Source organism: Diaphorina citri, unplaced genomic scaffold, assembly GCF_000475195.1.
Source record: "Diaphorina citri unplaced genomic scaffold, Diaci psyllid genome assembly version 1.1 scaffold1099, whole genome shotgun sequence".
Lineage (NCBI taxonomy): Eukaryota > Metazoa > Arthropoda > Insecta > Hemiptera > Psyllidae > Diaphorina > Diaphorina citri.
This window is the reverse complement of record NW_007378528.1, coordinates 55,596-68,261: the sequence shown is the minus strand read 5'-3', so window position 1 is coordinate 68,261 and position 12,666 is coordinate 55,596. Positions and strand designations below refer to the sequence as shown.

Genomic DNA, 12,666 nt, shown 5'->3' with positions numbered 1-12,666 from the left:
AGAAAGCTGAGCTTTCAACGTGCCATGGGCGAAAATAGACACAACATAATTGTACTTCTCAAGAATTTTTGAGTAATCATGATTTTGTATCTTTCTATCTTTGAACCAGTTTTGGAAAAATCCATTTTCTTCCCTTTTTGCGTTGGGTAATGTAACTACATAGAGCTTTAAAAGCTCTCGAAGCAATATCTCCAACTTCCAACCAAGTCAGGAAACCATCAACTGAACCTTATTAATAGGAATAGGGCAGTAAACACTGATGATTTGTAAGTTAGGTAACCTATAATGATAATTACGAGTACAACTAGGTATTCCTTATCTACTGTCAAAAGCGGTAGGCGGGCCTGCAAAAGACCAATAAATTATGTTTTCTGAGCCCCACACCAATATTTTATGCATCTGGTTTTGTATGCCGTATGAAAAAGTGGCTTTGAAGTACATACAAAACCACATCATAAAAAAAGTCCTGGACCCTGATGGCCTTGGAAAGTTATCAGGACGTTGTTATTTGCATAGAACTTGACTTACTTCCTTGAAGATAAATGAACCTCATAGGTGGACATTCCGATCATATTTTTCTCAGCTTAATAGTGGGCTTTGGTCTTTGAATAGTTTTTTGCCCTTATAAAATGTGAAGGTTTGATTTTTTTCTATGTCTATTGTCCAGATTCCTGCCAGTTCAGGGATCTTGTACTGTGGAATGAGGTCTTCTGGATGAAACTGAAAAATGCCATGGTAGGCCAAGGGAACTATTTTTATCTAAAATAAAGCTCTCAACTTTATTCTCCTACACTTTTGTCTGAATAGTTCACCTAATATAGGAGAGATACAGGAATCGAAGGGGTTTGGAACTTAATTAAAAAACCACACCGGGTGAAGTGAAGCGCTAAATTGCAGCTGACAAGTCTGTCCTTGTTCTTCCAATGAGATGTCTCCAGAATGTCCTTATCTAACAACAATGTTCACTGAACAATCAAAATATTTACCATAATCCATAGTGTTTGTGTTATGAGAACAAGTTTTGAATGAGAGGGACCAGTGCTCTCAAAATGGAGGGGTAATTGATTTTAATTGGTGATTCATGGAACAATTTTCGAAGAATCAACGGATGTTATGAAAAAAAAAGACCAAGTTTCTCAGAGTTACTTGGAATTATGTATTATTAGATTACCACTTATTAAACATAAATATTTATGTAACAGGTAGGTACCTATTATTATACATACGAACTCCAAGGCAGGGATCTGATTTCTACTTCTAGCTGCTCCTTCTGTAGAGGATATAGCATCAGTTTTTCAAACCCTTAACTGGAAGAAAAGAGTTGGTCCCTGGGAGGAACCCTCTTCAGAATTGGACTGTCTCTACGGTTAGCCCGCTATAAAAATATTTATGAATAGTTCACAATGACAAAGCATTTAGCCTAAATATAAGAAAATAACAAACGTCATAATATTTGAAGTTCTTCAAAAAGGAAAATAATAACCGAGGGGGTTTTGACAGAACTCAAGATAACCTCATTTCAGCGAAGCCGCAGTTCCAGTGTTGACTTTCGGTTTTCGAGTTCATTTTTTCCCCCTCCCACTTCTAGTACCTAGTGGCTTTTTTGAAAATTTTTATGGTGCATTAATTTTATTTATTGGAAAATTGGTAATTGTGAAATCAGGAACTCGTTAATCAATCATCATGCTGCAGAAAAAGAGTACAGAAGGACTGTACCTCGCTGAAATCTTCAACCAGCTGTGGAACAAAGTGGCACTTTGAACAAAAACAAAATCGGATTTTTGCTTTAAGGGAAAGCTCCGTCGCGTCGCATTGGAGCGGAGCGCAGTCGATTTATTAGTTCACTTCAAAGTCTTCAAACATAATAATCTCAGCCTCTAATGGAACATAGCATGTAGATGTAGGTAGCTATCAAAAGAGCTTTGAGACTTTACAAGGCGACAAGTATGGGTGTTTACCTGTTAACATTTTTAAACGAAAGAATTCCCTTTCATCTTTCGAAACGTACAAAACAGTAAGCCTCTGTGTAAACAAGCGTTTATAAATTTTGTGACGACGTATTTTTTCGAGAGTTTTGGCACTATGAAAGAAACTTAAAATCGATCGAACAAGAGACAAGTCCAAATGAGACGCTGAAACTGAAATTAATTAGGTGAGAGAAAAAGTACCCGTAACCTAATGATATTAAAACAAGAATGGGTACCGTGGATAGAGGAAGTTTATGGTTTCTGAGGACGGACGAACATTGGACCCAGAAAATATGTCAGAACGTCTGAAAGGCACCGATGTGCCATATCGCCCAGAAAAGAATCATCCATAAGGGAAACTGCCTTATGGATGGTCATTTTCTGCTTAATGCTGTCCAATTAGGAAACCAAGAACGTACATAGGTACGTGCCTTTCAGACAAAAGCCCTGGAAGCTCGAAGATTATTGCTGCGTTCTTGAGAAAGCAGGCTCAAAAATGGGCAATTATTACTTTAATTTTGAAAATATATACCTACTAATTTACTTACTAATCAGAACTTTCTGTAGGTAGTAAGAGTAAGTACATTCGGGTTATGTATCTCTATTCTGTACAGTTTTCTAGACATTAATTATTATAATTATAATATGTTTAGTACTTCGCTTCAGTCATCTTGTGTGCACTCTGGATTTGAGATAAAAGCGAAAACCAATAACGAACATATTAAATATCAAATTGATAGATAGAGATATTTATATCTTCAGGGGGATACCAGAGTTTGTCAACAGAACACATTGGAGCCCTTTTCGTACCTGGGCTCGTGCATGTTAAGGCAGGGCAATTGCAATGCCTTCTAGGTAAGTGATTGCCACAGGTAATAGCTGTTCTATTATGCCACTTATAACTTAGAAGTAGGTACTTATGTAGGTACCTATGAAAGATAGAAGTAGGTACCTATGAAAATAGGTAATTAGGTACAGTAGGTACTTCTTCTGAAACTTCATAATTATTGTACCTACCTATGCACCGACATCCGATAGTTAGGTACCTACCTATTAAGTAGGTATACCTATTCTAAATAACTCCTGTGAACCTATTCCAATATTTCCAATACATACTTATAGCTTATAGGTAATGATTAAATCAATCTCCTATACTAGCAGTATCATTATCTTCTGCTCAACTTTTACCCAGGACAGTTCTCATCATTCATCTAAGGCCAGCCACTCACTATCAGGTAATAGACCTGTCAGGTACACGTGATCAGTTCCGCCTATCAAGGTCTACCTGATGAGCACACACACACTATCAGGTAGGTCTGACAGGTACGGCTGAAACGGTCCGCCTGTCAGGTCTACCTGATACCTGATGAGAAAGAGCTTTGAGACTTTACAAGGCGACAAGTATGGGTGTTTACCTGTTAACATTTTTAAACGAAAGAATTCCCTTTCATCTTTCGAAACGTACAAAACAGTAAGCCTCTGTGTAAACAAGCGTTTATAAATTTTGTGACGACGTATTTTTTCGAGAGTTTTGGCACTATGAAAGAAACTTAAAATCGATCGAACAAGAGACAAGTCCAAATGAGACGCTGAAACTGAAATTAATTAGGTGAGAGAAAAAGTACCCGTAACCTAATGATATTAAAACAAGAATGGGTACCGTGGATAGAGGAAGTTTATGGTTTCTGAGGACGGACGAACATTGGACCCAGAAAATATGTCAGAACGTCTGAAAGGCACCGATGTGCCATATCGCCCAGAAAAGAATCATCCATAAGGGAAACTGCCTTATGGATGGTCATTTTCTGCTTAATGCTGTCCAATTAGGAAACCAAGAACGTACATAGGTACGTGCCTTTCAGACAAAAGCCCTGGAAGCTCGAAGATTATTGCTGCGTTCTTGAGAAAGCAGGCTCAAAAATGGGCAATTATTACTTTAATTTTGAAAATATATACCTACTAATTTACTTACTAATCAGAACTTTCTGTAGGTAGTAAGAGTAAGTACATTCGGGTTATGTATCTCTATTCTGTACAGTTTTCTAGACATTAATTATTATAATTATAATATGTTTAGTACTTCGCTTCAGTCATCTTGTGTGCACTCTGGATTTGAGATAAAAGCGAAAACCAATAACGAACATATTAAATATCAAATTGATAGATAGAGATATTTATATCTTCAGGGGGATACCAGAGTTTGTCAACAGAACACATTGGAGCCCTTTTCGTACCTAAGGTGCATGTTAAGGCAGGGCAATTGCAATGCCTTCTAGGTAAGTGATTGCCACAGGTAATAGCTGTTCTATTATGCCACTTATAACTTAGAAGTAGGTACTTATGTAGGTACCTATGAAAGATAGAAGTAGGTACCTATGAAAATAGGTAATTAGGTACAGTAGGTACTTCTTCTGAAACTTCATAATTATTGTACCTACCTATGCACCGACATCCGATAGTTAGGTACCTACCTATTAAGTAGGTATACCTATTCTAAATAACTCCTGTGAACCTATTCCAATATTTCCAATACATACTTATATCTTATAGGTAATGATTAAATCAATCTCCTATACTAGCAGTATCATTATCCTCTGCTCAACTTTTACCCAGGACAGTTCTCATCATTCATCTAAGGCTAGCCCCTCACTATCAGGTAATAGACCTGTCAGGTACACGTGATCAGTTCCGCCTATCAAGGTCTACCTGATGAGCACACACACTATCAGGTAGGTCTGACAGGTACGGCTGAAACGGTCCGCCTGTCAGGTCTACCTGATATACCTGATGAGCACACCACACACACTATCAGGTAGGTCTGACAGTTACGGCTGAAACGGTCCGCCTGTCAGGTCTACCTGATACCTGATGAGCAATTAGGTTAATACCTACCTAATTAATTAAAACAAGAGCACTGATGGCTGCCCTTCTAAAGAAGGAATAAATTTGTTTGAACTTAATCTTGAAAAATGGCCTTCCCTATACTTGATTTTTTACGACGTTGTTGGAATTCGAACCATAACTCTTGGCTGTACGAAACTTCTGCCTACTTAGCTCACTGCTCTAAAGGACTGCACCGGGCCAAAATGGTCGATCCGCCATGGCCTGGCGGACCAAAAAGTACAATACGCTATCTGAAAAGTCTCTGTTTTATCTCGAAAGTCTAAATAAAGTAAAAGTACTAATCTAGATAAAGTAAACAATTGGTAGGTATTTCGTTTTAAACTTAAACAGGTCTTATTGACTTATTGTTTTCCTTAAAAATGTTAAAAGGTGATTCATTCATTATCAATGAAATATATGATGTATAAGACCTTGTTTAGACTGCAAAAGTAAAGGGATTTTTCAGTCCTACGCTGATACTACATATAAAGATATAAACAAATTACCTACATAATATTATATTCTAATATACTAACATGATTTCAGTATTCTCCAGTGACACTCGGTAAGAAGTCAGGTCAGATACCTTTTATCACTGACCTTTGATCGATCTAAGTGCTGTCAAGTTCAACAGTGTCTCTCGAGTACCAGTGTCAAGAGTAAATTGATGTTGAATGTTAAGCAGGCAATGTACTTAGAGTTCAGTGGTATCCAACCTTAGCTGAAGAATAAGGCTGGTCTCACTGCGCTCGTAGACTCGTGACTTTGAGTAGCGCATAGTCGGCTGCAGAACCAAACTTATGAAAATGATAGAGACAGAACTCGGTCCCAATACCATTCCAGTCCAATTAGTTGGCAAGAACCAATTGGATTTGTAGTTGGACGATTTGAAGTTGACCTATAAAGTCAATAATTTGAAATTGACCTATAATGTCCACAAAGGCATTGGACCTGAGGGGCAACTTTTCTCAAGTTGGGCAACCCTGATTGTCACTTTGATCTTTAAGCTGATGTCGACAATCTCTCTGTACCCGCCCCGAGCACACAAACTCCACCAATGGCAAAACTGCCTCAGAAATCTCAGATTGAGATATTTACAATTTCTACACAATATCCCGAGCACACAAACTCCACCAATGGCAAAACTGCCTCAGAAATCTCAGATTGAGATATTTACAATTTCTACACAATATAATATTATATAGATTGGTAAGATTAAAATTTTCTACAAGTCAAACCTCTTTAAAAAAAAAGGGTTTTCTTTGACGTCACATCCATTTGATTTACACAGGCCAGTATTTCTTGAACTCTGCAGGATTAAATGAAATGCCCGATCTTACCACAGATCGGGCATTTCAGTTGTGGTAAGATCGGGCATAAAGTTGCGTCCACAGTTAACAACTAACCATGTGAAAATGCATGAGACCAAGTGTGAACGCAGCTCTACATCATGCCAGTTCTCATTATCATCATCAGACTGGGCCTAATATGCCAACTATGCATCATGGTAAATAACACCAATGATATATCTACCTATTATATCTAGGTATTTTAATAGAAGAACTTGCTAGATAAATAATTAGAATGTTTAACATTCAATCACAGCACTAATTACTGATGTTGATTGAATATAGCTACACCCTGTACCAGCGGTTTTCAACTAGCGGCCCGCAGGCCACATGTGGTACGCCAGACAATTTTTGTGGCCCGCAAAGCTTTTTGCTTGGGCTCCTCGAGCTTCATTTTGCTCTTTTACTATGGGGTGCACTCCAAAAAATGTGGAACATCCACCCCCCGCCCTCAAGAAAATCCTGGATATACAGGTTAGGGGCCTCCTAACCTGTCTATGTGGCCCGCCAAGTACCTGTCAATGTAGCATGTGGCCCACGCCCCACGTACCCATGGAAGCCAAAATTACCCAACCTAAAATGTGCCTAACTACTCGTATGTAGGTACCCCTCGAGCTTCATTTTGCTCTTTTACTATGGGGTGCACTCCAAAAAATGTGGAACATCCACCCCCCGCCCTCAAGAAAATCCTGGATACACAGGTTAGGGGCCTCCTAACCTGTCTATGTGGTCCGCCAAGTACCTGTCAATGTAGCATGTGGCCCACGTACCCATGGAAGCCAAAATTACCCAACCTAAAATGTGCCTAACTACTCGTATGTAGGTACATAGGAATCTATTTTATGTGACTTATGGCCGGGCAAACACACATTATGATTATTGAAAATTTGGAGAATTCATACATTACATACTCCTTACTAGATGCATTACCATAGTCCTCTTATGTATGGCCGGGCAAACACACATTATGATTATTGAAAATTTGGAGAATTCATACATTACATACTCCTTACTAGATGCATTACCATAGTCCTCCTATGTATATGTATAGTAAGTAAAAAATTACGAGAATTCCGAATAAATCAAGAAATAATCAGTGGCGTGCCCTGCATGGACGTTAGGGATGGGGAAGTATTAGGTACCATTTTCATTCCTCTCTACTGTTGTTTTTCTTCACCCCCTTGCTTTGCCACTTGCCGAAAATAGTGATTTTCACCCTGAAATCTAACACCACCAGTAGATCGGCATACTGTACAAGGGTTTCTAGCTTCGCCTGGTAAAGAGGAGGGCGTGGGTTCAATCCCAGCCGAGGTATAGAATTTTATCCTCAATATAATTTGAGAATTTACCATTTTCATTCCTCTCTACTGTTGTTTTTCTTCACCCCCTTGCTTTGCCACTTGCCGAAAATAGTGATTTTCACCCTGAAATCTAAGACCACCAGTAGATTGGCATACTGTACAAGGGTTTCTAGCTTCGCCTGGTAAACAGGAGGGCGTGGGTTCAATCCCAGCCGAGGTATAGAATTTTATCCTCAATATAATTTGAGAATTTGACCACAAAAATAGTAGTAGCCTACTGCTGGAGTAAAGGGACTTTACAGTCCTATGCGAGCAGTATAAATAAGCACTAGGTATTATTATTATTATTATTTTGAAAACCTCACTCCACACCACTGAAAATACTTTACTTACTTACTTACTTGTACCCACCACTGAAAATAATAGTTATTTACGACACGTGCCATCACACTTATCTGAATCACGTGTCTTATTTAAAATTTTAAACGATGCTGATTCTAATCTTGGGAATTAAATGGCTAAGGTACATCAAATCTTGAATCCATATATCCTGAACCTGTTAGAGATATGAGGCAAATTAATTAAATTACTTGTAAACAACTAGAAACGAATTGAATTATGGGAATTATTTTAATCACTCTCTGCCATGGAGCGTAAATTTTCTGGGGCCAAAGAGGGAGATATTCACAGTTCTCTTCACACAACACTGGTAAAGTAATAAATTATTCTTTCTGGAAAATTGGAAATTGGAAGATAGGTATCTTTTGGTTTCTAGTAGAATTAAGTGAAAAGTAGAAAGGAATTGAAGACTGATGGATTCAAATGCATCACTGTCAGAATAAAATAATCCTATGCAAAAGACATTAATCAATATTGGTATTCATGTTTCATAATACGATAACTCTACCTATCTAATGTAGCACATAAAATATGTATAATTCCCCCCTTTTTCCAAGAGCTTTGAATCAGTACCTAGAGCTTTGAGAGCCTTTTAAAGTAAGCTATTATGGTTATGAATACTCTTTTCATACGACTTGTATCATATGGTATGATTTTGAACTTTCCAAGTTTGAAAAGGCTCTTTTCGGACCCTGTATAAGAGCCAATTAGAGTGGAAATCTGAGCTTTTGATAGCCTTAACATTGTGACACCCCAAATAAAATATACTTATCTAGCTATCTACATAGAGGTTATATTAATATATTACAATGTCATCCACTCTATAGTAAAATCTTCAGTGCTGTAAATTTTCTTCGAGTAGGTAGGTACCTACCTACATTTTTAGGTACTTTTTTAAAGGAAGTTAACCATAGGCCATAAGGGGATTCAAAGGATATTTTTATCCAGGCGAATTCTCAGTAGGTATAAAAAAAATCAGCCCCCCCCAAAAAAAGCAAACTAGGTCTTACTATTCCTCAGGGGAAACACTGAAAACAAATGGAAATGGAAAGCTATAAGCTATTCATTTAGCCTCAATGTTTAGCAGGCGCTTAGTGTTCATCGTCAAAATTTGGAACTTTCCTGTCAGAGCCCCCATTTAGAAGTCTGAGCTCATCTTGTGAATTTAGTTGTCATCTTATGAACAAGAGTACAAGACCTTCTCGTGTTATCAAGGATCCCCAGGGAATTTTCGCTCCTAGCTTTCTGCATCTCAAATTTTCTCGACAATTTCTCAAGCTGTCGTGTCACTTGACACGGAATAAATATCAGCATTACAAGGTCTGCTGGAACTTTCCTGTCAGAGCCCCCATTTAGAAGTCTGAGCTCATCTTGTGAATTTAGTTGTCATCTTATGAACAAGAGTACAAGACCTCCTCGTGTTATCAAGGATCCCCAGGGAATTTTCGCTCCTAGCTTTCTGCATCTCAAATTTTCTCAACAATTTCTCAAGCTGTCGTGTCACTTGACACGGAATATACTGACAGCAATAAGCATTACAAGGTCTGTGCTGACGAGTTACTCTGGTAATTTTGGTTGCACGTGCTGTAATAAAGAGTCTCATTTTATACGGAAGGAAAAAATGAAATTAACTCGGGATCAGGTTTAATCCTTAAGCTATGAATTTGGTACAGAATTACAGATCCTAGTCTCAATCTTGTTTTACAACACTGAGGGGGAAAAATCAGACCAAAATCCTTCAAGACAATTTGTATAATTTGTGGCCAAATTCTCAAATGATTGAGGATCAATTCCTTTCTCTGGCTGAGGATTTGAACCAACGATCTCTTGATTGAAAACTGGGTGCTTAACCATTAACTTTTCTTCTTCTTTTTTTTTCAGCATCCGAACTGAAGGTGTGCAAAAGGAGTATACCCAAATACAGGGATTGTTTCATGGAATCCATTCAAAGTGCTATCCCGGTTGTTATGAGAGGTAAGTAAATGAATAACATTGACAATTCAAATGAGAGAATGGGTAAGGGAAGGGAATTCCTGGATTTTCGATTGGAATTGAAATTCCTGGAATTTCGATTCGATTATAATTCGGTAAATATTGAACAAATTGACGACAAGAGAGAGGGGAAATCAAAATTTCATTAAATGTGAAATTGACATCTCCACTAAAAAAATAATGAAAAAGGGGATACTTTACCTAATTTAACAACGAAAAAGTAGGTGCAAAATTTATTAGAAAACAACTAAAAAAATAATGAAAAAGGGGATACTTTACCTAATTTAACAACGAAAAAGTAGGTGCAAAATTTATTAGAAAACATTTTTTTTTTTTTCTTCTTTTGTTTATTACTTTCTTTCTGACATTCGTCTCATAAAATCTCAGCCCTTTTGGGGGCTTTAGGTTGAATTGTTGAAGACATCACAAAAAGGGGGAAAAAGAGCTCAATTTTTTCCGGTATTTAACTCTAAAAATTCTTCGACGTAAAAAGCTCACTTTTTTATGAGTTATAACAATACGGAGCTTAATTTCACTCTAAAAATTCTTCGACGTAAAAAGCTCACTTTGTTATGAGTTATAACAATACGGAGCTTAATTTAAATTTCATTTTAATCTCTTTCTGCCTGTTAAAAGTTCAGGTCCCTCTCTCCCGCCCTGCAATATTTTCATTGCTTTCAATTCTTTACTGATTTTCATTTTCTTCATCTCTCCTTTCCTCATTAAAAAGATTCTATTGCTGTTGAAAATGGTATCATCATTATTATTATTACAAGATTACCATTTTATTATTTTACTCTAAAAATTCTTCGACGTAAAAAGCTCACTTTGTTATGAGTTATAACAATACGGAGCTTAATTTAAATTTCATTTTAATCTCTTTTTGCCTGTTAAAAGTTCAGGTCCCTCTCTCTCGCCCTGCAATATTTTCATTGCTTTCAATTCTTTACCTACTGATTTTCATTTTCTTCATCTCTCCTTTCCTCATTAAAAAGATTCTATTGCTGTCGAAAATGGTCTCATCATTATTATTATTACAAGATTATTTTATTATTATTTTTTTTTTCCTTCGTATTTTCATTTCTTAATACAATTTTGAATTTGTTTTCTTCCTTCAACATTCGAAACCGTAAAGGTTGGAGGTAATGGACTTTTTTTCTAATGAGAAATAATAAAGAATAAAAGAAAACAAAGAGAGAAACTGGACACATTAAATATGAGAAAGTAGACAAAAATATGGAGAGGAAGAATGAATGAAAGAGGGAAATGATCAACATTCGAAACCGTAAAGGTTGGAGGTAATGGACTTTTTTTCTAATGAGAAATAATAAAGAATAAAAGAAAACGAAGAGAGAAACTGGACACATTAAATATGAGAAAGTAGACAAAAATATGGAGAGGAAGAATGAAAGAGGGAAATGATGACCGAATACTAATACCCCATATAGAAAAGGTGTAGTTAAAGAAGATGATGATGAAGAGTTGATGAAGAAGAAGAAGAAGACGAAAAACGGTTAGAGAAAGGAAGAGAGAGAGAAAGGGAGGGAGAGAGAGAGAGAGAGAGAAAAAAGTAGAAAGTATGCTTGAGAAAGGAACAGAGATGAAGATACGAAAAAAGAGGGGAAATGATGACCTAATACTAATACCCCATATAGAAAAGGTGTAGTTAAAGAAGATGATGATAAAGAGTTGATGAAGAAGAAGAAGAAGAAGACGAAGACGAAGAACGGTTAGAGAAAAGAAGAGAGAGAGAGAGAGAGAGAAAGGGAGGGAGAGAGAGAGAGAGAGAGAGAGAGAAACAAGTAGAAAGTATGCTTGAGAAAGGAACAAAGATGGAGATACGAAAAAGGAGAAAAAGATGGAGATTGTGAATGTGTGTTTGGAAGAGAGAGAGAGAGAGAGAGAGAGAGAGAGAGAGAGAGAGAAAGGAGAGAGAGAGAGAGAGAGAGAGAGCAATGTTTATATCTTGGCCACAGATGGGAAATGATTACAATGAAATAATAATAACAATGTTGAACATAACTTTGGCGGAGTTCCAGGAGAGAGAGAGAGAGAGAGAGAGAGCAATGTTTATATCTTGGCCACAGATGGGAAATGATTACAATGAAATAATAATAACAATGTTAAACATAACTTTGGCGGAGTTCCTATTGAGTTATACTGACGTTTAGTTGTTCACTTGTGTTGCTCTTATTTTTTGAATATGTCATGTTATACAGGGTGGTAGGTATCCCGCGGAGTTCCTATTGAATTATACTGACGTTTAGTTGTTCACTTGTGTTGCTCTTATTTTTTGAATATGTCATGTTATACAGGGTGGTATCCAAAAGTGAACCCTGATTGAACGAACTAATTGAGTGTCATTATACGGTCCGATGTAAGGTGAACCGTAATTGGACAATAGCTCTGCCAAATTCTACCAAAATTGGACCAACAGTTCGACAGGAACAGCCAGGCAAAATAAATGCATAATGCAAACATCTCATCGTCTACATAGTAAAAACCTGGGCATCGGAGGGTCAAGTAAAACAGGGTCATTGGGTAGAAAGAGGAAAGAAGAAAGATCGAGATGTTTTTCAAGTGCCACGAAGGAGCAAGAGACGAATGCTAGAGTAGAAAAATCGAGAACACAAATGAAGGAAAAAAAAACTGTGCATTGAAAAAGGTTAATGCTAATTTTATGGTAGAGGAAAAAACGCAGAAAAAGGACAAACAGAGAATACTAAAATTCGTCAAATGAAAACGAATGCTGGGATGCAAGAAGGAGAGAAGGAA

General features: G+C 37.1%; 1 protein-coding gene across 1 annotated transcript in view; it reads left to right on the top strand.

The window, feature by feature from the left end:
* LOC103514189 (protein takeout-like) overlaps positions 1-12,666 on the top strand; it is a 37,342-nt gene that overhangs the window by 16,484 nt on the left and 8,192 nt on the right. Inside the window, exon 2 of the mRNA XM_026827228.1 lies at positions 9,781-9,873. Coding sequence (XP_026683029.1) covers positions 9,781-9,873 — 93 coding nt within the window. The remainder of the gene's footprint in view (positions 1-9,780; positions 9,874-12,666) is intronic.